General features: G+C 41.3%; 1 protein-coding gene across 7 annotated transcripts in view; it reads right to left on the bottom strand.

Moving 5' to 3' along the window:
* Positions 1–26,408, bottom strand: part of SQOR (sulfide quinone oxidoreductase) — a 46,401-nt gene that overhangs the window by 620 nt on the left and 19,373 nt on the right. For 5 of the 7 annotated variants that reach the window (XM_077127775.1, XM_077127776.1, XM_077127773.1 and 2 more), the window contains exons 2-9: positions 24,259–24,509; positions 22,095–22,265; positions 18,121–18,174; positions 14,647–14,841; positions 12,790–12,999; positions 7,123–7,306; positions 1,772–1,839; positions 1,304–1,482 (exon numbers count right to left, since the gene is read on the bottom strand). In XM_077127775.1, the coding sequence (XP_076983890.1) occupies positions 1,304–1,482; positions 1,772–1,839; positions 7,123–7,306; positions 12,790–12,999; positions 14,647–14,841; positions 18,121–18,174; positions 22,095–22,265; positions 24,259–24,492 (1,295 nt within the window). In that variant the 5' untranslated portion in view covers positions 24,493–24,509. Of the gene's footprint in view, positions 1–1,303; positions 1,483–1,771; positions 1,840–4,211; positions 4,289–7,122; positions 7,307–12,789; positions 13,000–14,646; positions 14,842–18,120; positions 18,175–22,094; positions 22,266–24,258; positions 24,510–26,408 lie in introns of those variants that run through there. The other 2 variants (XM_077127772.1, XM_077127777.1) reach the window with 2 other exon arrangements.

Here is a 26,408-nt window from a genome sequence, read left to right as displayed (position 1 = left end):
CTCATAAATTAAGTAGAGGTAAGAATTTCTCAATTCCAGTCCTATTGACATTTGGGCCAGATAATTCTTTATTGTGAGGACTGTCCTGTGCCTTGTAGGATATTTAGCAACACCCCTGACCACAACAGTTTCTCTTGGCTCTCTCCAGGTTCTGGCTCACTTAACATCTCATAGCAACATCTGCTGGGCTCCAAGCATATCCAAACATTTGTGTCTGCTGTTCTCCAAAACTGGCATCTGTGTCAGCTCTACCTTGAAGTTTCTTTGGCTCAGTCATTTCTGACTCTCTCCAAAATGTTTCCTCTTTTAAAGAATTCCAGTAAACTAATCAAGACCACCTGGATTGGATAGAGTCCCATCTCCATCTAATCAAATGTCACACCCACAATTAGATGTGTCACAAATCTCTGGAAATAATCTAATCAAAAGATTCCAACCTCCAGTGTTGAATCAAGATGAAAAGAAATGGCTGCGCTCACAAGATTGAATGAGTATTAAAACATGACTTTTCTGGGGTACATAATACTTACAAACCAGCACAGGGGGTTACTCTAGTCACTTTTAAATGCCTAAATGTTTTTGTCTATTTTTGTGTTATCTCATTTAGTCCCTACAATAATCGTATGAATTGTAATATTATTTTCATTTTGCAAATAAGAAAATAAAACTAGCCAGTCACCAGTGGACACAGTGTACAGCCATTATACTAAAATTAAGCAACTTGCCCTAGGAAACACAGCTAGAAAATGGCAGAGGCATGACTTAAATGCAGGTCTGCCTGAATCTGAAGTTTATGCTCCTTAATCATTATGTTTTATTTGTCCTATAGCATACTTAAAACAAAAGTAAAGTAGCAGATGAGAAAATACTTGACATGCAAAAAGTGATTTATCATTATTATTATTATTATTATTGTCATTATCATTTTTATGAATATTTATCCAGCAGAAAAAGAGGACCAGAACATGGAAGACAGTAGACTTGGTCACTACTAACAATGGAGAGAAGAGGCTGCACCCCTTGTGAGGTGGTAGAGGTGCTACAACTTCCAACTTCCCTTTCCTCACCCGGGGGTGGTCCGCTGAGCTCGGCTAAGCCTGCAGAATCCTTACAGCCCACCATCCCTAATCCACGAGAAATGGCAGAGCAAGGTGAGTGCCCTTAGCCACTCTTGCTTTCAATCATGAATTCCCTTGAAGCTGGAAGGTCTCCTTGAATCAATCACCGGGCACAGGCTGATGCAATGTGCTAAAAGAGGTGTCCTTGGGGCAAGAAATCTATCTACGTCAGTCGATGCACTTACCTTAGCATCAAATTCCAATACAGGAAAGGCATCATGTCGGCCTTCATGAGGTACATGGAGAGTCGCTCTTTGCTCTGGTCAAAGGGGAAGGTTTCCAGTGGCTGAGCATTGTAGTCAAACTCGGCAAGAATCACACGGTTGTAGCCAGTCACCAGTGGACACGATGTGTAGCCATCATACTAACATCCAAAACGAGACTGAGTTGGAAAGTCTGCTTCTTTCATAGTATTAAATAGACATTTTAGAATCTATCATTTGCTTTGAGTGATTCCAATTTCCTTCTCCCTTTTATTTATTTTTTGTATTTTCTAATTTTTGTACAGTGAAAATACAAATTATACAACAAAATATAGTAATAAAGCAAGAGTCAAAATCCCCATATTGGAGAAACTAATTGTGGGTAAACAGCATTTGTATGCAGAATGGAAGATGATAATTGCGACAGTGATTTTTACCAGACATATATACCTTCTTCTTTGGTGTTTGATTCTTCATAATCCCAGAAATTGTTTTATCAAGTATTCCTGACTGGGCAGCTGCAAGAGAAAAGGAAAAGTCAGAAAAGTGAAATCATCTAGGTTTTCCACGAAAACTAATTTGCAACTAATTTTAATGTGAACAAGTTAAGAAGGTTCCACTGCCACTCCCTCTGAATTGTGAGTAGATCACGACTCTTCTTACTAACTGAAGTGCTGACTGCCAGAGGAGGTTCACCAATTCATCAGTTTCAAAAGACCCACCAGACTTCCCTGTGGCTTTGAAACGGAAGAGCCAGCTTTCTGCAACACAGGAAGACTAGCAATTTCCAACAAGAGGATTTTAAGGGTAGCCCTATCCCAACCACACTCCTCTCCTGGGGGTCAGTGGCTGTCAGCTCAGTCTGTGGGCCCAGCCTCCTCTGTCCCCCAGGATGTCCTAGTGTCCCTGTTCATAGCCTATAACGGTAGCCCCAAGTATATCTCACTGGGCAAAATACTGACTTTTCCTCTGTGATGGATTGCCCTGGCTGAGGCTAGACCAAACATGTGTGTGTGTGTGTGTGTGTGTGTGTGTGTGTATATGCACACATATATATAATTGCCTGTTTTATGACAATTTTCAAACATATTATAAACCCTGACATTCTCGTTTCACCTATGCCGCCGCTCATGCCACTTTTTTTTTTTTTCTGGAGTATTTTTAGAGCAGACATCAAACCATTTCACTCACAATTATTTCTGTGTATATCTCTGGTAGATAAAGGATTTTTAAACAAAAACACAATAGCATTTTCACATTCAAAAATATTAACAATTCCTTATTGTTTATTTCCTAATACCAGTCCATGTTCAATTTTAAATCATTAAAACTGCTCTATTAAAGATACAAGCAGTTTGTGTCTCTAAAGGTGGAAGACTTGGATTTATATTGAAGAAAGAAAGGTTACCTTTACACTATCAAATGCACATTAAAGTGGTTATTTTTAACCCCTCAAGTTAGAGTTCTGCAAACTTTTTCTGTAAAGGGCCAAATAGAAAATATTGTAGGCTTTGTGAGCCAAGGGGCAAAAATCAAAGATATATAGCGAGAGCGGAAATAAATTTCTACAAAAATTTTACTGAAGAAATTCAAAATATAATAATTAAGTATACTTTTTTGGGTAATATAGGTTTCTAATGAGAATAATGAAATAACATTTTCCTTCATGAAGTTCAGCATTAGTGTTCCCTATTACTTGTAAATTTTTACCTATAAAAAAACCATTCTTAGCAGACCACACCAAAACAGGTAGCAGGCTGCATTTGGCCTGTAGGCTACAGTTGCTGATGCCTGCCTCACATCAAAAGAGCAATGCTTTTTTTCTGGAATGAAGAGGTGCAGAACAATGAAGGGTAAACAACTCCGCTTTAGGATATTAAATGGCTGTCTTCATTGCGGGCAAAGCAACATGTCTAAGGATTGTATTTCCCACTGGGAAAACTCTTTGTTTTTCTTTGGGTGCCATCGGGAGTTTGGGATCTAAACTGGGGAAACCTGAAGAGGCCTCTGCAACAAGGCATCGAGGCCAACAGAAAGGAAGAGAAGAGAGGCAGTGGGTGGGGGGGCTGCCTGCAGAGGGGCTACACCCGGGACCCTGGGAACGGCCGAACCAACGACCACATTTAAGGTCTGCGTGGGTGGAGGCCTGTGTGAGTTGCTTTTCCCTGCATTGCAATCCCCTTCCACCGTGCCCAAGTTTTCAGTTAACTTTATTTTCTAATTTTTTTTATTGTATAATATAACACATATACAAAGCAAAGAAAGAAGAAAGCAATGGTTTTCAAAGCACTCTTCAGCTAGTACTTCAGGACAGATCCCAGAGTGTGTCATGGTCTACTGTACCATCGTCTCAGATATTTCCTTCTAGCTGCTCCAGGATACAGGAGGCTACAAGGAATACTTTTTTATCACAATAGACTTTTTTCTTTTTTGTGAAAAATAACATAGACCCAAAAAGCAAAACATTTCAGAGCACAGCACAACAGTTAGTTGTAGAACAGATTTCAGAGTTTGGTATGAGTGGCAAGTCCACAATTTTAGGTTTTTATTTCTAGCTGCTCTAAGGTACTGGAGGCTAAAAGAAATATCAGTAAATGATCCCACACTCATAGTCATTTGTTAAACCCTGCCTTCTCTGTATAATTCCCCCATCATCTTTGATCTTTCTCCCACTCTTTAGGGGTATTTGGGCTATGCCCATTCTAACTTTTTCATGTTGGAAGGGGCTGTTGATAATATAGGGTAGGGGGATGAAACTAGCTGAAACCTAAAGGGGTCAGCCTCTCCAGAACATCAACTAGTTCAGTTAACTTTTATTAAACGTCACATGTTGTTCGTGGCTGTGCTGTGGGTAATTAAGGGAGACGCCTGAGGTGGAGAGTGGCAGAGCCCCAGGAATGCCAACTCAGCATGGCAGGACGGGGAAGCTTAGTGGTCTGCAGTAAGGTAAGACACCTGACTGGGCAGCTAGTAAACCCACCCACAGTTTTGTGGAGCAATTCTAAGTATTTCCGAGGGATACCCAGAGGATGTGGGGAGGGAAATCTAGTGAGAAATGAGATTTCCAGCAGACCCACTGTGGGAGAACTGGGACTAAGCTAACTTAGACAATAAAGAGAAGAGCAGATAGATTTTCACACATGTGAAATGACATACAGAGGTGCATTCACTGTAGTGCTGTTTTAAATAACAATGGGTTGGAAACAATCCAAGTATAAATTAAGACCTGAACTAGTTAAATGAGTTTTGGAGCAACCGTACAATAGAAAAGAGGTTGTAAAAAAGAACAGGTAGAAAATAATGGGGATGCTCTCTATGTACTGAGATATACTAAATAAAAAAATGCAGCCTGCATAATAGTATGAATAATCTGCTTTATTTTGCATCAAAGGGAGAAATTAACAATGGTTTCCCTATTTGCTGGTACGTGAATAAAGAAACTCTAGAAGGTAAAAAGAAACGAATAAAAGTAGTGAGGGGGAATGTGGAAACAGAGCAGATGGAAGGCAGGGCTGGGAGCAAGACTTCTCACTTACCACTTTTTATTGAATCACATTTAATGTTATCTATTCAAAACATTAAATTAAATGGTTTGCTTTTTTAAAAGTAGGCTAAAAGCGTGGTAATCTGGGCTTTACATACATCACAGGTATTTTCACCACATAAATTCAGCAGATTTAAATTGGGTGAAATGTAAAGTATTCAAAGTATTGTCCCACCTATAAATTATAAAGAGAAAAGGTACTTCCGATAGAGAGAGCGGCAGATCTCCTTTCACCAGTGGTGAAATTCAGCTTCATCAAGCTGGATGTAATCCATGGGTTCCTGGTGTGATACAGTAGGAAGGACACAGCATCTCCGAGATAGAGTCTTACCAAAATGTGTAACCTGAATCTAACCACAAGAAAAAACTAGACAATTCTAAATTGTGGGATACTGTACAAAATAACTTGCCCAGACTCTTCAAAAAATTCCAGTGTCATGAAAGTAAAAATATAAAATAAAAAAATCATGAAGGGGTGCACAGGTGGTTCCATGGTAGAATGCTGGCCTTCCATGCGGGAGACGTAGGTTCGATTCCTGGACCATGAACCCCCACCCCACACTTGCACAAAAAAAGTCATGAAGTCTCTCCTAGATTAAAGGACACCAAAGAGACATTACAACCATGCAGTACGTGGTCTTTTCTTGTCTCATGGCTTCAAGGGGCATTTTTTAGGAGAACTGGACAAATTTGAAGAGCATGTATATGAGATGATTTTATCATACAATGTTAAATATCAGAGAAAATGCTCTTAATGTGGAGGAGAAGGTACTTTTTCTTAGGAAATACAGGTGGAAGTATTTAAGGGTGAAGTATCATGGTGTCTAAACTTACTTTCAAACGACTCAGCAAAATGAATGCACATAAATGTATGAGTGATGAAACAAATGTCACAAAATATTAACAGCTGGTTAATACCTAAAGGGTATTATTGTACTTTATTGCAAATTTTTCATAGGTTTCAGATTTTTGTAAATAAAAACTTTGGGGAAAATTACTAAAGAAAAGAAAAAAACATTTTAATGAGTCTCCTGTGAAGTCTTTCTTAGGTTGAAACAGTGAAATTAACATCACATTCTCCGCAGGTACGTAATGCACACACAGGGCTACCACAGCCATCGACAGGGAGGTCCAGTTTCACAGCACCCTGAGAAGACAAGTGCTGCTTGTGGAGGACACAATCTAAAAGGCAATTCTCCCCATCACTGCTAGAGCAGAACATGAAGGCTAAGGATTTAGTTTTGCAGGCTGAGGCCTTAATCGTATACCAATCAGGGCATGCTTCACTGTATTTGTCTTAACAGAACAATTTTCTGGTCTGCAAGCTTTCATTGACTTGCATGTGTTTTCTGGGGAAGCAAATGCTTCCCTAGGTTTATGGTGTTTCAGGCAGAGGAAAAATAGTCCAGGATCAGTGGTGCAGAGAGCCATGGATGTGAACATGGCAGTATGAGAAGCAGCAGAATTCCAGAGAGCTACAAAAGTGAGGTCCTCCCCTCTAATACCTCTTCCCCTGAAAACAACCTCTCTGACCTAGAGAAGGCACATAAACTCATGCTACTCTGGTGCAAAGCACTGAAAAGTTACTTTCTTCTTTATACAACACTAGGTTCACTGACAGCATGCTTCTATATCAGGGAGGTCAACGTCATTTTTAGGCCACATAAATGTCTTCATCATTAATGTAACACTGTTTCTGTCATACTTTTTGTTTCTGTTGTGATGGTGTGGTGGTTTGGACCGGTATGTAACCCCAGAAAAACATGCTCTTAAATTGTGTCCGTTCTTGTGCGTGTGAACCCATTGTAAGTGGGACCTTTTGATGAGGTTACTTCAGTTAAAATGTGTCCCACCTCAGTCAGGATGGGTCTAAATGCTATTACTGGAGTCTCTTATAAGCAGAATGAAATTCAGACAGAGAAAGAGAAAGCCACAGGAAGGAAGAAGCTTAGGGTCAACGGAACTTGGAACCCAGAAGAGAAGGGAGAGGCCAGGATAGGTCACCCTGTGAGGGAGGAATCCAGGACCAAGGGTCACTGGCCGCCAGCTCTAGAACAGCAGACTTCAGGAAGGAAACATGGTCTTGATAACGCCTTGATTTGGACTTTCTCATAGCCTCAAAACCATGAGATAATAAATTCCCATTGTTTAAGCCAAACCAGTGCATGATGTTGCTTGAGCATCCAAGGAAAGTAAACAGACAGGTCTTGGGGCTACATCATTTTGAGGGAGGGAGGAATACAGCTTGCTATCTTACCAACTGCAGCAGCAGTCTTTGATGTAGGAAGGTTGGTGCAGTCCCCAATCCCAAACACATTTGGGTATCTCTTGTGCTGCAGAGTTTCTTTATCCACATCCACCCAACCAGCAGCATCAGCCACAGGACTCGTCTTGAGGACATCAGGAGGGCTCATTGGTGGCGTGACATGAAGCATTTCATACTACACAAAAAGGGAACATTCACATTTGTGTTTTTTCACCATTTTCCCAGCCCCACATGTTCTCCCCTATGCTGGTTTGAAATGATGTATGGGCCCTAGAAGGCCATGTTTTAATCCTAATCCCATTTTGTAAAGGCAGCCATTTCTTCTAATCCCTATTCCATATTGTCTCTTTGAAACTGTAATTAGATAATCTCCCTGGAGATATGATTTAATCAAGAGTGGTTGTTAAATTGGATTAGGTAGAGGCATGTCTCCACTCATTTGGGTGAGTCTTGATAAGTTTCTGAAGTCCTACAAAAGAGGAAACATTTTGGAGAATGAGGGAGATTCGGAGAGAGCAGAATGACATAGTCATGAGAAGCAGAGAGCCCACAAGCCATTGGAGATGAAGAAAGAAAACGCCTCTCAGGGAGCTTCATGAAACAGGAAGCCAGGAGAAGAAGCTAGCAGATGACGCCGTGTTCACCATGTGCCCTTCCAGATGAGAGAGGAACCCTGACCGTGTTCACCATGTGCCTTTCCAGATGAGAGAGAAACTCTGACTGTGTTCACCGTGTACCCTTCCACTTGAGAGAGAAACCCTGAACTTCATTGGCCTTCTTGAACCAAGCTATCTCCCTGGATGCCTCAGATAGAACATTTCTATAACTTGTTTTAACTGGGACATTTTCTCAACCTTAGAACTGTAAACTAGCAACTCATTAAATTCCCCTTTTTAAAAGCCATTCCGTTTCTGGTATGTTGCATTCTGGCAGCTAGCAAACTAGAACATCCCCCATCTTCCTCCTCCCATATCATGGAACATATACAGATTAGTGATTATATGGATCCACACCCTCTCCAAGAGCTCACATACTCTCATGGAGTCTGGTGGTAAAACAAGTAACCATTCTCTCTGCCAGCCTGGTCTTCCCAGACAGAATCCAAGCAATCTCTTTGGCAGTAGGCATGGGGGAGTCTGAGATACTGGAGTGCCTCTAATTAATCTTCTGAAAGGGGGTGACGTATTTCAGTGACTGTCTCCCTGACACTCGGCTACTGACATGTGAAGTCTGTTACTTCAGTTTTATTCTATGAGGAGGTCCTCAGAGTTCCTGAAACTTGAAAAGACCAAGTTAGGACCTTTCCCAAATATGGGAAATATCAAGACACATAATGGAAACTGTCAAAATAGCAATTTAAGGGGTGGTAAGAATATTGACTAGCACTTTAAGGAAAGGGGGGGTTCTGATTCAGTACTGGGTACACTGAACAGTACAAGAGGCAGTGGTGGAATTTTTCCCAAAAAAAAACAAAAAACCTATCAAGGTTACCCTTGGCAAAAATGCACTAACCCATCCTGACTACTTTTAAAGGTGCATTTAATTATTTTTGTTTATGGAATATACTTCCACATATTTTATTTTATCCCTTTTATTCTCTTTATTTAGTTTTAATGAATTTATCAAGCATTTTCAATTTGCTGGTGAGTCCACTTCAGGAAAAAATGATTCAAATGCTCACATAACATTTTATCAGGGTGAAAAAATAAAACTTTAGCATCTTAAGACAATCCTAGTTTCCATCAGATGATCAGTGCTCTTATCTGGGCTCAGCAATCACTGATAGCAATGGGAATTAGTGAGTTGTATATATTCTAACTCTCAGAGAAGCATAAACTTAGTTACTCTTATGAAAAATGGCAGGTGCTTCTCCTTAGGGTGGTCTTCGGTGGCTCTTTGGTGCATGGGTCTCTGTGGCTGGATTTGTTAATGAATGCAGACTCTGAACACAGCCATTATCCACAAGTGATTAAGGCCATGCCTGTATTTCTGCTGTCAACTAGAACAATCTCTTTGGATTGAGATCTAAACCTTACTAGAGTCACCTCTATCTGTGAATTAATGTGCTTGAATTTTCTAAGTACACAGGAATTCCATGCATCTTTTCTAGAAGGAAAGTCATATATGTTCACATAGACATCATAAAGGCATGAGGTTTTACTTAAGCTAATATCCTCTACAAAAGAACTACTAATGCTGGTTGTATAGGTTTATTGAGAAGTTAGCATTGGCATTTAGTTGTGGCTTGTTCTCTGTCCTTATTCATTTCCATAAATGCATGTGATAAATAATTTGATTCTCCTTCACTGACATAAATAATCTATTCAGAGTAGTGGTTTCCAAACTTTGGGAAATATGGAAAATGCAGGTTCCTAAACCCCACTACCCCAAGACCGCAACCCAGTAGGTTTAGGTAAAGCAGAGTAATCTTCCCTTTGACAAAATCCCCTAGTGATTCTGACACAACAACCCTGTGGATCACATTCATATAAATTCTGGTTTGATGAAGCAGGTTCATTTACAATAAAAAACAGTAGGCTGTTACTTGGACAAGTCACCTCACCTTTCAGGCATTAGATTACATAGTCTAGAGAGAAAGACATTAGATTAGATAATCTCCAAAATCTCTCCTGTGTCTAGGATTCTGTGATATAAAACAAGTTTAGATTTTTTTTTTTAATGTAAGAGCTTTGGATCATCTTATAAGCTCTCTATTAAGAACCAGATATTACAGGCTTTCATGCATTTTCATTTTTACAGCAGTGGTTCTCAGTCCTGGTTCTATACTGGCATCACCTGGGGAAGTTTGGAACCTTCAAATCCTCAGTCTGCAGCCCAGACTCTCTGGGGGTAAGACCGAGACATCTGTACGTTTTAAAGCTCTCCCCAGGTGACTCCAGTGTGCAGCCAGGGCTGGGAACTACTACTCTTAAAGCCTCATGGGTAGATTTTTTGAAATTCAAATTTTAAGAATAGAGCTGGCTCTGAAAGAAAATCATCCCTGAAATCCTATAACTGACAAAGGTTTCAAATATATTTTCTTTATGAACCTTAAAAAAAACCGAAGAAGAATGATACCATTCATTTATCCAAGTCCCTATCTGCAACCTCAGCTATTCAGAATACTGCTGAGAACCAAAGTAAAAAAGGTCAAATAACGAAATTAAGTTCATGCACTCAAACTTTTGCTCATGAAAGTAGATTTTGGGTCCTCACTCACAATCCATTTACTTTTACTTTATATAAACCTTGACAGGTTTGGTTTTATCACGTTTTCTAGCCAATGAAAGGTTAGAAGCAGCAATTTTAAAAAGCTGACACTGAAATCACCATCCAAAGTCATTTATGACCACCCAAGAACCAGAAAAGAAGACAACTGGAATTCTACAAAAAGGACACACACAAAAATCAAAGAAAAGAGTAGTTTGGGACGCTTCCGTAATGTGATGACTAGCCATAAAGAAAAAGGCCTTGTGAGCATCACTATGCAAAAGCTATTCAAAATTATGAGTCTGAGTGGTGGCAGGAAGTTAACAGATGATTCTGGACATCTTATTAAGCCAAAAAGTAAGGACATGCTCAAAACTATGATAGGACAAGGACACAGGACCCAACTTAAAGTGGTACCTGCTGGGCCAAATATGAGCACCAAAATAATTAAGTACAGTAATGGATTATAAACCATTGGGAAAAAAAAAACCAAATTCGTGAGTCCATAAGATCATCAAATTAAGGGAGCAGGGAGGGCTTCTGGTTGCAGTAGAATGCCAAAGCCCTCCAGGTAAACACGGAGGAAATGCTGGAATTGGAAAACTACATTTTGTAGCCACCATAATAGATGGATGCTAAATCTAGGGAGAAACTTTAATGAGAAGTAGGCTATTTGCATGGTGTTCAGCTGTCTCCCCACAGATTTATCAGTGGCAAAAGTAGAAAAAGAATAATAATTACGCAGTGGAGAAATCACACAACTTTGACTAGTGATCAAAATTGACATCACCAGTGAGGGGCGGATGAACACTGTGTGGTTTCGATTGTGATGTCATAGAAGGACACATCACCTATGCAAGATTCTAGACTAGGAAGCAAAACCTGAGACTCATCACAAGGAAACATCGACAAGTCCAAAATGAGGAATCCTCTATTTAAAAAGAAGAAAAAGAAGAGGAGGAGGACAGGGGAGAGGGAATGAATTATTCCAAAATGTCAATGTCACAAAAGACAAAGAAAGGTTATGAAAATGTTCCAAATAAAGAGGTCAAATAAACATCACAATTAAATGCAATACCTGGTCATAAACTGGATCCTGTACTGGGGAGGGGGGTGGGGGGATGCTATAAACGCTGTTGAGTCAATTGACAAAACTGGAATACAAATGGTACAGTAAAGTCTTGTGTCTGTTAAATTTGCTGGGCTGATAACTGTACTATGGTTACGTAAGAAAATACCCCTATCTCAGGAAATTTTCACTGAAGTATTTAGAGGTAAAGAGTTATAATATATGTTTTACTTTTAAATGCTTTGGGGAAAGGATAGATTGATAGACAGCTAGGGATAGAGATGGAGAGAAAGATCAAATGATGAAAACAACAGCGTAAAATTCTAACAAGTGAATCTGGGTAAAAGGGTATATATGGTATTTATTGTACTATTTTAATTTTTGCAACTTCTCTGTAAGTTTGAAATTATTTCCAAATAAAAGTTTTCAGAAATTATGACTGAGTCAGTAAAACTTTAAAGGATGTTCAATAGACTCTATTTAAGAAAGGTAAGACGTATGCAATGCATTTTAGAAGGAGCTTGAAATAAACAGCTTATATTTTGAAGTTTTGATGTTGAGAAGATTAATCTTTGGTTCCTTCAAAATTCCTTTTTATGGAATCTTTCATTCCTCTAAAAATGCTGAATGAATAAAATGTGACTGTGCCATGCTTTCTCATTGCTAACAGCTCTGCCAGAAAGATAAAAGTAAATAATTCTACATATCCTTCTCCAGATGCTTTTACATTTTGTTCGTAATCCTCATAGTGCCATAGTATTCCCACTTCAGAGAAGAAGAAACCGAGACACATCAAGGCTAAGCCCACATAACAAATGCTAGATCTTTCCAAGAAAGGTAGTAGCACTTCCAGAACTTAAAAGGATTTTAAGCAGTTCCTTTATGCACAGGGGAAAGATAGTTCAAGGCAGCACATTGCACAGGTGAAACACATCCCTGTCATTCTGGAACTACCTACGAGGCTGCTTCCTGCTCACCTGTAGGGCTGTTTCTCATATGCTGCAAATTAAAGACAATCGCCAGATCCTGCATTTAAGGGAGCCCTCCTGAAGTCAAGGCAATACCTGAAGTTGTGGAATAGTTTTGGCTGCTTCAAGTAAGTAGATGGCAAGAAAAGTGGAGACAAAGGAAAGGGATGACAATTCACTCAACACCAGTAGAAAGTCCCTCCTTGCCTCCCACAGACACAGCCTCCTGCTTCTTTCACTCCCCCACCCATTTTCATCCACCTTCTGGCCCTATCACTGTTCCCAGATGCTCATGTTAACCAGCCTTCTGTGTTGCACAGTGAGGGCGGGCACAGGGCTGTAGGACTGCCTGCTTCTATGGCACCGTTCAGGAGACGTGCCCCAGACTGACAGCCCAACCTCGCCACTCACTGAAATCACGTGGGTCTCTCCAGGTTTGTCCAGGTTCTCAAAAACAGCCTCTTGCTTATCGGCTCGGACTTCAATGAGGTTTTGCCTGTAGTTAACGGTGAGGTTCCTGCCCTGGATGATCTCCTGCAGGGCATCTGCATATTTCTTAACTCCAAAAATTGCTCCAAGAGCAGTGTTGAAAATGATATTGGCCTTGGATCGTTTCCCCGTCTGAGGAAGAGGAAAGAAGAGAAACAGCAAACACTAAAGCATTTTTCCCATCACTTTTTTTAAAACAACTTAGACAAGGATTAAAACCCTCAGAAGAGACCTTGCCCACTGTTCCCCTCACTGTTCCCTGCTGATGGGATGAGTGGGCCAACATGCCCCTTCCTTCCTGTTTTCTGCCAGTGGCAGAGCAGTAAAGTACACACTTGAGTCTGTGGTTGAGGCCGGCACTGTTCAATTGAAGGCTAGAGACGAAGATTAAGTCTCGGTAAACATAGGATAGAGCTGAATTCTTGATTCATACATTCATTTATTCGTTCACTCAAGTATTCAATGAGGTCCTAGAGTCGGCCGGGAACTGTTCTAGGTGCTGAGGGAACAGCAGTAAACAAAACACAGTTTCTGTCCCCTTGGTTCCTGCACTTCAGTATTGTTCATATATTTCAGAGTGATTAGTATTCTCCCAAATGCCTAAGATCTTGTGGCACCTGAGAGAGAAACTTCCTCTTGGGTCATAAAAGCCTTAAGAGAAAAGAGTCATGCAAAGAGCATTTCCAGGAGGAAAGAAATAGCTGTTCTTACTCTTTTCTTTCTTCCACTGCCTTTCGGATTTGTTCACCTGTATCTCATTTGAAAGGGAATTAGGTGGATAAGAACCTCAAAAGTTTGTGCTAACCCCTTATGACCCAGAATGGCTTTCTCATCATGAGGAACCATTACCAGGCTTGCGCTCAGTTCCCTATCCCACACAGCTGTCGCAGGTTTACCTAACTCAAGTGAAGGGCTTGCCCAGTGCTGGGAGCGAAGCATACACTCAACAGTTCTTTGTCCTCATATTTCCCTCCGCTCCACCCTGTCTGTCCCTTTATAGAACTACAAGCTACTTGTACTAATCCAAAATGTCAATATCATAAAAGACAAAGAAAGGTTATGGAAATGTCCCAAATAAACTAAACTACTCCTTGGTAACCAAATGCTACATCCCAGGCAAGGCTGGGAGCATGAGGGCAGCTTCCTTCACAACCTCCTGCCAGGTACATGTGAGCTGCAGAAAGCTGCTCCTACACAGAGGGCATCCCCTGCCCAGCTACCTCCTTCTACCAAGGTTCCAAATTCTACACGAACATTTTTTTACCTTCAGAATTGGCACTTGGCCTAATATCTGTGGCCAAAAAAAGGGTGTATCAAGAGCCAGAAAATATTGAAAACCTTGACCCTGGGTGGGAGCAGCTGATAATATCATTACGTATTAAAATGAACTATTTGCAACTAATTTTCTGACCATATGGAAATATTTAAACCATCTCTAACATATCTCCCCAGTACACTTTTATCCACACATTAAAAACTATGTTCTGAAGACTAATAACATGGAATGCATCTAAATGCACATGTACAGCATGATCATAACCATGGGAAAAACCTGTGTAGAGGAAAAACCTAGATGGATATGTCAAGTTGATCGCAGTGACTTTATTAAAGCAATTCTCTTTTTTTCTATCTTATAAACTTTCAACTATATAATGGTGTATCTAGGTAATAAAAATTAAGAAATCAAAAAGGTATGATAGGTATAAAAATGGAATTCTGGCCATGACTGACTTAATTATTTCTGCCCTCCTTGGCTCCATCCCTAGAAAGGCAGCATACCTTCCTGAAATAGGCTTCTGATAAATACATGATCTTCTGTGGGGCTCCAGCACACTTAACTGGAGTATTTGGGAAGGTAAAGATGGCGTTGCCCTCCTTGAAATCCTGCAAAGCTTTCCATGTCTTCTCTACTGTCTTAACTGAATAATTGGATCCTATTTTGGGATGAGCGAAACCCTCAGGTAAGCCTTTAATCTGCAACAAAGCACATAAAGACATTATTTTTTAACAGAAGTGAAAATGGCTTGATGGTCCCCATATTTTGCCATTTTTACAAGCTCTCTAATATTTCAGTCCTATTATTACCCCTCAACACTCATGCACAGTGGAGCAGGCAGGAGAGGGAGGCATCTGCTAAGACATAAGCTGAAGTGCATGAAGTCACCTGTGAAACTGAAGAATGGGCTCAGCCCAGGAGACCTCTCTGCCTGCCTGGCCTTGGATTTGAATACAACTCTCCCCACCGTCAGAGTGATGGAAAAAAGCCAGCAGGATTTCCTTTTTTGGAGAATTAGTTGCCTTATTGGGAAGAAGAAGAATGAAAGGCAGGACAAGAACCATTTATAAGAGTCATGAATAGCAAATTTAAATTACTTTTATCAAGTTGACCCAGATCCAATGCTTGGTAAAGAAAATAATCTGGGAATTAAAATCATGGATTTTGGAATTCCTCAAACCTAATTTGAGTCCTACCATTTCCACTTACAAGCACTGTGACTCTGGTTAAATTATGTCTAAGCCAGTGGGTCTCAAAGTGTCATCTCCAATATAGCAGCACCAGGGAACATGCCAGAAACATGCTATCAAGCCCCAGCCCAGACCTACTGAATCTGACCCAATAATCTGTTTTCACAAGCCCTCCAGGTGACTCTAAGGCACACTGAGGTTTGACAAGCTCATGTTCAAGGTGTGAGAAAGCTCCTGCTTCATAGAGTAGTTGCCAGGGTTAAATGGACACACCCATGTGAAATGCTTCAAAAAATGACTGATACCTGCAGTCAGTGCTCCATAAATGTTAGTTTATTGCTGACAGTAAGATTAACTGGATACTTTTCTTAAATATTAGAAGCTTGGTAGAGTGTCATTAAGATGTCACAGATTGAGTTAAGGATCTTAAGCACCAGTTCTCCCAGAAAGAACAGATTTGGCTTCAACCATCAGGAAAGAGTCAACATGATGGGCCTTCCCAAGCTGTCCTCCAGACTGTGTAGTGACCGTTTAGAGTCGCCCCAGGCAGTTCAGAACTGCCTTAACTCACAGGTCTCAAGGAAACAAAGTTGTCTGATTTCCTCCATCGGGGGCTGGAGTTCATTATTTCTATCCACATGCAATGTCAAAAGAACAACTACTTGTTTTGATTATTGATCATGCCTCCAGCTACGGTTTAGGTAGTTGTAATATTGGCAGTCTAAACAATACTAATTATGATATGATGTTAAAATTACATTGCATTTTAATATCTTTGAAGTTTTACATCTATGCTAACATTGGGTATTCACCATATACCTCTGAGGAAGGGAAGGGAATATTAGCCGATTTAACAGATGAGGACACTGATGAAGAGGCCTACCCAGAATCTTTCAGAACTAGACTCTGTAGCCCCTAACCACCAGCCTAGGGGTCCTCCCACAGGACCACCATACCTCCTGATTCCCAAAGCAAACCTCAACTGACCTCTTATTTCCTTCATTGTTTCTCTCTAGTCTGAAGAAGTGTTGTTAAGAGAAAAGCAGTGTTAGGAGAAGAGTGGTAGCCGAGTTCCTTTTAGGATGATTTGCAACAAGAAGGGCGCTTTATGACCACTCGTCCAATCAAAGTTGCTTTCCTGGTACTCTGAATCAGAGGAGGAAGGGAGGAAGGGAGAGGAGGAGAGAGTGTGAGTCAGAGAAAGAGATTAGAGCTGATTCTTCCTTTGGCTGCACAGTTCACTCGGGAGCTGTGAATTGTCCTAATGCATCAAGCAGACCAGCAAGCAGGATGCAAGTCTTATGGGACCCAGTGAGGCTGGTGGGAGAGAGAGGCAGAGACAGGTGGACAGAGAGGCTGCCTGGGTTCCAATAGGACCCAGATCTGAAATCCAGTCCTTCTGGAGGTCTACCTTATAATCCTGTCCTGGAAATCCAGAGACACCTCAGTATTCTCATCAAACACAGCCCCCTTTTTGTTTACCGTAACCTTGGTAGTTTTCTAGCGTCTGCAATCAAGGACTTCTAAGTAATAGAGTAGCCACAGTTAAGCTGCTTACCCTCTCTTAATCTCAGTTTCCTAACCATTAAGTGGGCGTAAAAATACATGTAGGTGTGAGGAATCAATATTAGAAGCCCAGCAAGGTTTCTGATACATAGCAAAGACCCCAACATAGCTCCTTTTAAAGATTATGGTCTCTTAATTTCCTGCAAGGTGCTGCTAAAAACCCTCAGCTTGGTCTCATCAAACATTCCTCCGCATATGGCCTTGGGGGCTGGTTGTGAGACAGAGCTATGGAGATGCGCTGTCTTTGTCTTTGCCAAATCAGCACTGCTGGGGACTTTTGAGAGTCATGGGCCTCCCAGAAGCAGCTGTGAGTGGCACCTTCCTCTGTAGAGTCTGCTCCACACGGTCTGTGTGTGTGAGATCTGTGAACTGTGGCACCATGACTCAGACTCAACTCAGCCTTCATGCCAACTTACGGCTTCTCGGGACCTTCACAGAACGTATTTGAAGATGTTTTCATTAGCCCCACCCTAGACTTGTCATGACTTCGACTTTTTAGGCAGGAACACACTTCAAAGACCCTACCTGAGCCAACTCAGAGGAGGCCCTTGCCTCGATCACATTCCTGCAACTTGGGACCAGGTTATCTCTATCCTTTACGTGCAAGAATTATTTATCCAAAGTCCACAGTCAGCTTCTGGAAATTTAATTGCGGACTTACTCCATGATGTTTTAAAAAAATGAGCTCGAATCTCACTACTGTCAGACAGCATCCAGTTCCCCAGCTCACTGAAAAGTGAGACCTAAGAAAACCTCTGTAGCATTTATATTGTCTTGGTCACCATACAGGAAGCTCCAGCCTCTCTAAAGAAAACCCCAGAGCTCCCGCAGTGTCTGATGAGCTCATTGCTGGTGGTGTGCCCTTTAAGGTCTGCTTAAGAATTCATACTCTAAATCTTACCTCCATACAGAAATTTAACCTTTAATACAGTCAACCCAGTCCCACCCAAAAAGGTAGTTTTCCTTTAAGTGTGTAAAAGTGTCACCATTAGGGTATGGACATGCTGACTCTGATGAAAGCTGAAAACTGGAACATAATGTTATCATTGACAGAATCTTGGAGAAGACTGTTGAAAACCATAAAAGGACTTCTGAGAAACAAAACTAGGAGGGGATTTCTTGCAGCTTTTTCTTGTCCAAGTGAATAGAAAGCAACTGCATGCAGTGTTTGAACTTAGCGTAAGTGGGCCAATGCAACAGAGAAACAGTTTAAAATAGTACCTTCTCATAGTCCAGCTGGATTCCGAGAGCAATAATAAGATATTTGTAGGAGATCTACAACACAAAACAACGTTATTTTAGACCAGAGACCAGGAAGTGTCTGCCTAAGGGTCAACATGGGTCCCAGATGTGCGTACCCACCACCAGGTTTCAATTCCTTAATGCCAATGATCTGGGGCTCTGGGTGGTGGGCAAGGGAGGAAGGAAGGATGCTCCAGTTTTCCATGGTGCTCACTGCTCTCTATTACCTCACACCTCACTGCTGCACAAATACTGAGTAACCTGCCTGGTGCCTGAAAGTTTGGGACTCCTATATTTTTTACACAGTGGAGAATGATAGCAGTGCTTGTGTTAACACTTTTCATGTTGAACAATGGGAAAATAACTTCTTAATCTTAAAAGACATCAACTCTCTTTAAAAATCCATAATGTGATGTGTGAATCCCAAGAAAATCTGACCTGTGATATGGATTGGACAGATATCACAATTGGGAAAATAATTGTTCTTTTGAGGGTTATTGAATAGAATGTGGTATAGTCTATCTGATCACATTTAGCAATCCGTATGAGATGAGTAAGTGCCCTCTTTAATTATGGGTATTGTGGTTGTTCATGCTAAGGGCAAAAGTACATAAATATTGTAATGGAAATAAGGGTTAAGGATGCAGGTACCCATAACAGGGGGAAGACAAACTGAGGCCAGAAAATGTGAACAAGAAGATGGTAAATAAGAAAATGTGCCTAGAAAATTGGAGATGGAAATGAGATTCAAGATTTCAGAAAAGAGAAATAGGTGGGGGTACTAACTGTACCAAGTGGAGAGGCAGAGCAAGCAAACTGAGCATACTATGATTGAAAAGCAAAGACCCCAATAGCTAGGGTGTTTGGCTTAGGCTGGGGAGCTGAGAGGAGCAAGGAGCCGAAGAGGTCCTGCCCTGGAATCCAGGAGAATCAACTCCAAGTTCACAGTGAGATATTCCTATGATACAATCATCCCCACCTGACCCCTGCCCTGAGCGTCCTTCAAATAGTGTGCATGATGCTTTATAGCACTTGTCATGGTATGTAAGAGTAATATCCTTCCCCCACTATACTGAATACTCCTAAAGAATAAGGGCTATGTCTTACTCCTTCTATTCTCAAAATCTAACAGTCACTCAATTGAATTCAGGACTGTGTGTTGGATGGAGGATGGATGGACAGACAGATGAATGGATGGATGGATGGATGGATGGATGGATGAATGGATGGATGAGAGTTGCTTGTAAAAAATGAAATTTATCAAAGTGGATAGATAGTATAACCATCTTCATTTATATGCTTTGCCTTTCCATAGAGAGCTGGATCTCTGAAAGTCCTTGTTCTGTACAAAAGCATATTAGACCCATTAAATGGATGATTCACTGTGTTGAATAATTGGGGCATGTGAGGTCAGAGGAGGCATGGGCCTGGAGGTGATGATCTACAAATGAAAGACATAAACAAGACAAATATTTAGAACAAAATATTAATTGTTTCTAAGGACTAGCAACAAAGTTAAGTTTATTGGGGAAAAAATCATTAAAGGAAAATAAACTGTAAGGTAGTAAGAGAACAAAAAGAAAGCCTCAAAGACTTTTCAATGAGTGCAAGTTTCCAGGCCAGATGACCAAAGCCCGAAGGAATTGCAAAACTTGCCAATGAGGCTTTTAAGCAATCACAAAGAACAGTAAATCTCACCAGAAGGCTAAACATGGACAAATATTTTAAATTAATACAGAGAACTTAGGAGGTAAATTCTTTTGCCAAGAACTTGTTTATCCCTTGCAAATTTCTAACCTCATCTACTAAATAGATGTCTCATAGTAACAGAGAAAAGAACACTGAGATGGCTTCACAGCTGCTAAGTCTCCTTTTAGTCGGTCGGCAGTCAAGAACTATGCCTGGTACATACAGGATGCTCAATAAATATTTCTCTTTTATCCCTGTGTTCTTTTAAAAATACTAACAGCCATGTTTCTCAAGCATTCACTCTGAATAAGGCACTGTTGTTCCATGTACCAATTTATTTACTCCTCATATATGGTGAAGTAGTTATTATTATTATTATTATTATTCCCATTTATAGATAAAGAAACAGAGACACAATTTGCTCACAAATACTTACTGAGCACCTTCTATGTGCCAGATATTGTACTCAGGCCTAGGCATAATGAACAAGAGAAACACAGTTCCTGCCCTGCAGAAACTCAGTCTAGTCGGGGAGACATGTGTTACCAGATAATGACACAAATAATTGTGTTATTATCACAGTACTGTGATGATAGGGTATCCGGGAAAGACCTGAGCTAGTCCGGCAGGTCAGGGAAGGTTTGTCTAAGCTAAAGATGAGCAGGAGTTAGCTAATGGAGCAGGTGGGGCAGCACGCATGAATGTCCTGTAGTAAGAAGGAAGCTCATGTGTGAAATTTCATGCATGAAATGAGAGGCCAGTATGGTGAGAGCGGGAACAAGGGAGAGAGTAGAGCCAGATAAATCTGGAGAATGAGCAAGGGCCAGGTCTTGTGGGATGCGTTTTGGACAAGCAGACCCCTTGGTTGGGAAAGCAATGATACACTGACTCTGATTTCAGCAGTGCCTTCAATTGTATTTTCTCTTGTGAATAACAAAGAAAGTGTAAACCAAGAATTGAATGTTTCAGTAGAACAATAGTTGCTGAAAAATGTTGATTAATTTATTTAATCTAAAAATACTAAAACTCTGAACTCTCCATAGGGACATATAACAAAATTAAAACCTTGAACTTAAATGAAGACATCTGTAGGTAACAGCTAGGAGAAATTGCTCATTGGATGAGAGAATCAAAACCCCAAAAGATGTAGGCAGGTTGGGAGGATGAACTAAAACCAACAAGATGTCATGTACCAATTTCTGATAGCTGGCTATGGAATACTTTTGCTCAATAAAATCCTGGAAGAAAGTCTCACCAGCTTACACAAAATTCTCCCCCACTCCTAAAGCAAGACACCACAATCTTCCAAAGTGTCTAAGCCCTAGGAGCTACAAGCAGAGCTGAGAAAGGAGAGTACCTACTGCTAGTGCTTCTCATTCTCTAGAGAGGTCACAAGTTTATGAGCCTTAAGATGAGGGCTCACAGAGGGTTCTGAGATATTCCTGATATGTGAAGGAGTCTAATCAATGAGGCAGACACTGCTGTACCAAAGGGGTGATGTGTGTTACAAGAGACCTGTCCCCAGGCCCGGCGAGCTGGCAGCAACTGGCAGGGGAAACAAGACCCCCAAGCTCAATCTTGTGAATCGAGAGCCATCTTGTGTTTACTTCAGTCTGGGGTCCTGGAGATGCTGGGGAAAAGAAGGAAGATCTAACCCATCGATGGGAGAAAAATTATACACAAAAGTGTTTTAACTTAATGATAATTTTTAAATAAGTAAATATATTATATATTAATATTATATGTATTAAATATTATATATTTTAATAGACTACCTTAGCCTGCATCAAATTGTGGGAGAAAATGATCCCACTCTATTCTGGGCTGTTCTGTAGGGTTCCTTTCTCTTTTAGTGCCCCTTTCCTAAGGCAATAACTAGCCAGATGAAGTTCAAAGCAGGGTATAGAGGGTAGTGAAGGAGCTAGAAACCATGAAGTAGGAGGAAGGGGAGAGAGGTGAATGCTATTTTAAAACCCAGCAATAGCATTCGTTCAATGAATATTCAGATCCATGACACTGCACCAGGCAATAGGAACAGAGAGTGGGTATTTGACAAATTCTCATCTTAGTCGTTTATTTATTAATTCAGTATCACTCAGTCCCTCCATCCCATCCTCCAGTCACCACACACCTTCTCCTCTCATACAGTGTTGAACACACACACACACACCACCCTCTCACCATGAAGCTGTTCAGTTTTAAAATGACTAGAGAGTAACACAAGCCCTCAGATTAACAAAAATCCAAAGGCTCCCCAAGGTTACCTCCTTGCCATTGTCTGTGCGGATGCAGTTCTCATCTGGGTTCAGCTCAACCACTCTCGCTTTGATCCACTCTACTCCAGATGGTATCACACACGTTGTGGGACGACCAGATGAGGACAACTGTTTGGCACCAGCCCCCACCAGTGTCCAGATTGGCTGGTAGAAATGTCTCTGAGAAACAAAAGTATTGGGGGATTCCAGTTTGAGGTTCATCACAAGGGTCATAGCTAAAGGTACAGAAGCTAGCTCTCTCTATTACTTCCTCCTGACCCTTGGAGCATTGAACAGACAAGTCCCCAGAAGATCAGTGGCATCTCCTACTATTCTAAGTTCTGAAAGACAATCAACCAACCTTAAAAACTTCTGCCAAGGTCACCAAAAGAAGCTACAGACTATCTTTGGTTACCATTGTATTATTTATTGCTGAAGTTAAATTGGTGTTTAATATATATATATATATTATGTATACATATACATTTTGGATACAGTTATGTACACAGAAAAGTTAAGCCCAGCAGCCTAAACTTATGGTTCCTCAGAAGTATGTGGGGACTATGGTAAGTCTAGAAACTTTACACCCACTTCTGAGGAATCCTCAAAATTTCATTAAAAAGTGCACAGGTAGTTCGGTGGAAGAATTCCCACCTGCCATGTGCAAAACCTGGGTTCGATTCCTGGCCGATGCACTCAAAAAAAAAAACATTCATTAGCTTCCACCTGTGTTTTCCAAGCCCATGGAAGACTGCAGACAATCCCTATTAGCGTCCATTTCTCCTTTCTCAGAGACCCTATCCCACCATGCAACATATGCCCAAACTTTCATTATTTTTTGGAATTGCTTTAAATGGTCCATTCCTGACTAAGTTAGTTGTGAAAGTTGGGCAACGGGCAGATTGGGTTAATGGACTATTCGAATTCTAATCACTCAGGCAGTGGACTGGGGGATAAAGAGCTATCAGTATTACCAAAGTGCTTCAAACTGGCTGGACAGAACAGCCCAAAACCCACAGAGAAGTGAAGGGGACAGGAGGAATGACTTTGCAACTCCCCACAACCAATAACAGGAGGGAGACAGGGTCTCCAATTGTGAAAGCTCATCTATGTCAAGTCCCTCTTGATCAGGAAGATGATCAAAATACAAGCTCAACTTCTTTTAGACATCAAATAAGCATCAGCTCCATCGATCACTAAACCAAGCACAGTAGGTTAAATGCCAAAATCCTGAGCCTTTGGCAATTCCTCCACCTTCCCTGGGCCTGGGAGAGTCCTGTCCTGTGCTTCCCCACGGGCCAAGACAGACATGAGTCTGGCCTCCTGAATGGTGTCCAGTCGCTCAGAAGAACTGGTCTCATTACAAAGAGAAGCCCCACCAGGAGACCTGGCCGTGGGCTAGCTAAGAAACCCCAATGCCAGAGAGAATGGCCCTCACTGCACTGAAGAGAAACCATTTCTAAAAGACAAGACACAGGGTGTGTCCTCTGGTCTCCTCAGTCACAGTCAGTGATTTCAATGATGCCCAGAATAGCCTCGATTCCGCCCTGGGGAAACATCTTGAAAAGGAGACTGCCCTTCTTGCCCTACCCCTCGCCCCACCCATGTAGGCGCTGGCTCCATGTTGCCTTTCCTTCCCAAGGACACACTTCCTCACAGGGGTACACCCAGTTCCTTGGGAAGCATTAGGCAAAAGGCCAAAAATCTTGATATTTTTTCTGCAGCTTTTGGATAATCTTAATATGCTTTTCATGAAACTGTGCCTTGAAAACACTTTCCAACTTAGTCCTCCCCCCTAGACTCCATGCCTTTTTTCTGCCTTATAACCTCATCTCTCCCCTTGGACTATCTTCCCTGATCCCACCCCTTACACTTAAATTTCTCAAACCCACCGACACCTCTCCAGAGGCCTCCAGCCCCCATAGCATTACCCTTGTGCACTATGGAACAGAGACAGAGGGGCAGTGACCATTGATCTTCTCCTGGACCTGAGGTTGCAGATACAAGAGGAAAGCAAAGAACCAAAAAATATGTCCCTCCCTCCACTTTCTCCCACTCCTTTTGGGCAGGGCTAGAAGAGAGGCACCAACAGGGGTGATGCGGAGCCCCAGCCCATACCCTCACACATGCGCACATGCACACAGCCTCATGGACTCAAAAAGGGAAGACTTACCTCGCTGGGCTCCACAATGGCCACATTCTCTGCGCCCACTCTCCTCCTCATGCGGGCGGCCATGGTGATTCCACCGCTGCCCCCACCCAGCACCAGCACCTCATAGTGGTTCTTGGCAGAGTGGGGGGGCCCTGTGTGTAGCTGCAGGGGGCCAGCCTGCTGAGGGCCCAGCCTGAGGACGCAGGCAAAGAGCCGGGTGCTGGGGCTGCACACCCTGGGGACCAGCGAGCTCATCTTTAGGCTGGAGCAGGCTAGAAAGGAATAGATCAGGCTATGAGTGCGAAGGCAGAGATGGCTATGTGAACAGAGCATTTTCCTTCAGTAGAGGGCAGGATGTGGCCATCTCCAGCTGGTGCCCACCAGCTCCTCTCAAGACTGCTTTCTCCTACGGCCATAGGAGACCTTGTATCCCAGGTCTCCCAACAGAGCTCAACTGATAGCAAAAAGCCTGCTAAGCTTTTATTTCTCCCCTTCCTTCTTTCAGGCTATCTAGAACTTTGAACAAGGTTTCCCCCACTTTTTTTTTTATTTTATTTTTTGCTTTTTGACTTTCTTTTTTTATTATTAATTAACGGAAAAAAAGAAATTAACCCAACATTTAGAAATCATACCATTCTACATATGCAATCAGTAATTCTTAACATCATCACATAGATGCATGATCATCGTTTCTTAGTACATTTGCATCGGTTTAGAAGAACTAGCAACACAACAGAAAAAGATATAGAATGTTAATATAGAGAAAAAAAATAAAAGTAATAATAATAGTAAAAAAAAAAAAAAACCTATAGCTCAGTTGCAGCTTCATTCAGTGTTTTAACATGATTACTTTACAATTAGGTATTATTGTGCTGTCCATTTTTGAGTTTTGTATCTAGTCCTGTTGCACAGTCTGTATCCCTTCAGCTCCAATCACCCATTATCTTATCCTGTTTCTAACTCCTGCTGGACTCTGTTACCAATGACATATTCCAAGTTTATTCTCGAATGTCCGTTCACATCAGTGGGACCATACAGTATTTGTCCTTTAGTTTTTGGCTAGACTCACTCAGCGTAATGTTCTCTAGGTCCATCCAAGTTATTACATGCTTCATAAGTTTATCCTGTCTTAAAGCTGCATAATATTCCATCGTATGTATATACCACAGTTTGTTTAGCCACTCTTCTGTTGATGGACATTTTGGCTGTTTCCATCTCTTTGCAATTGTAAATAACGCTGCTATAAACATTGGTGTGCAAATGTCCGTTTGTGTCTTTGCCCTTAAGTCCTTTGAGTAGATACCCAGCAATGGTATTGCTGGGTCGTATGGCAATTCTATATTCAGCTTTTTGAGGAACCGCCAAACTGCCTTCCACAGTGGTTGCACCATTTGACATTCCCACCAACAGTGGATAAGTGTGCCTCTTTCTCCGCATCCTCTCCAGCACTTGTCATTTTCTGTTTTGTTGATAATGGCCATTCTGGTGGGTGTGAGATGATATCTCATTGTGGTTTTGATTTGCATTTCTCTAATGGCCAGGGACATTGAGCATCTTTTCATGTGCCTTTTGGCCATTTGTATTTCCTCTTCCGAGAGGTGTCTGTTCAAGTCTTTTTCCCATTTTGTAATTGGGTTGGCTGTCTTTTTGCTGTTGAGTTGAACAATCTCTTTATAAATTCTGGATACTAGACCTTTATCTGATATGTCATTTCCAAATATTGTCTCCCATTGTGTAGGCTGTCTTTCTACTTTCTTGATGAAGTTCTTTGATGCACAAAAGTGTTTAATTTTGAGGAGCTCCCATTTATTTATTTCCTTCTTCAGTGCTCTTGCTTTAGGTTTAAGGTCCATAAAACCGCCTCCAATTGTAAGATTCATAAGATATCTCCCTACATTTTCCTCTAACTGTTTTATGGTCTTAGACCTAATGTTCAGATCTTTGATCCAGTTTGAGTTAACTTTTGTGTAGGGTGTGAGATATGGGTCTTCTTTCATTCTTTTGCATATGGATATCCAGTTCTCTAGGCACCATTTATTGAAGAGACTGTTCTGTCCCAGGTGAGTTGGCTTGACTGCCTTATCAAAGATCAAATGTCCATAGATGAGAGGGTCTATATCTGAGCACTCTATTCAATTCCATTGGTCGATATATCTATCTTTATGCCAATA

This window comes from Tamandua tetradactyla, chromosome 14 (genome assembly GCF_023851605.1).
Source record: "Tamandua tetradactyla isolate mTamTet1 chromosome 14, mTamTet1.pri, whole genome shotgun sequence".
Taxonomy (NCBI): Eukaryota; Metazoa; Chordata; class Mammalia; order Pilosa; family Myrmecophagidae; genus Tamandua; species Tamandua tetradactyla.
This window is presented reverse-complemented; position numbering and strand designations above follow the sequence as displayed.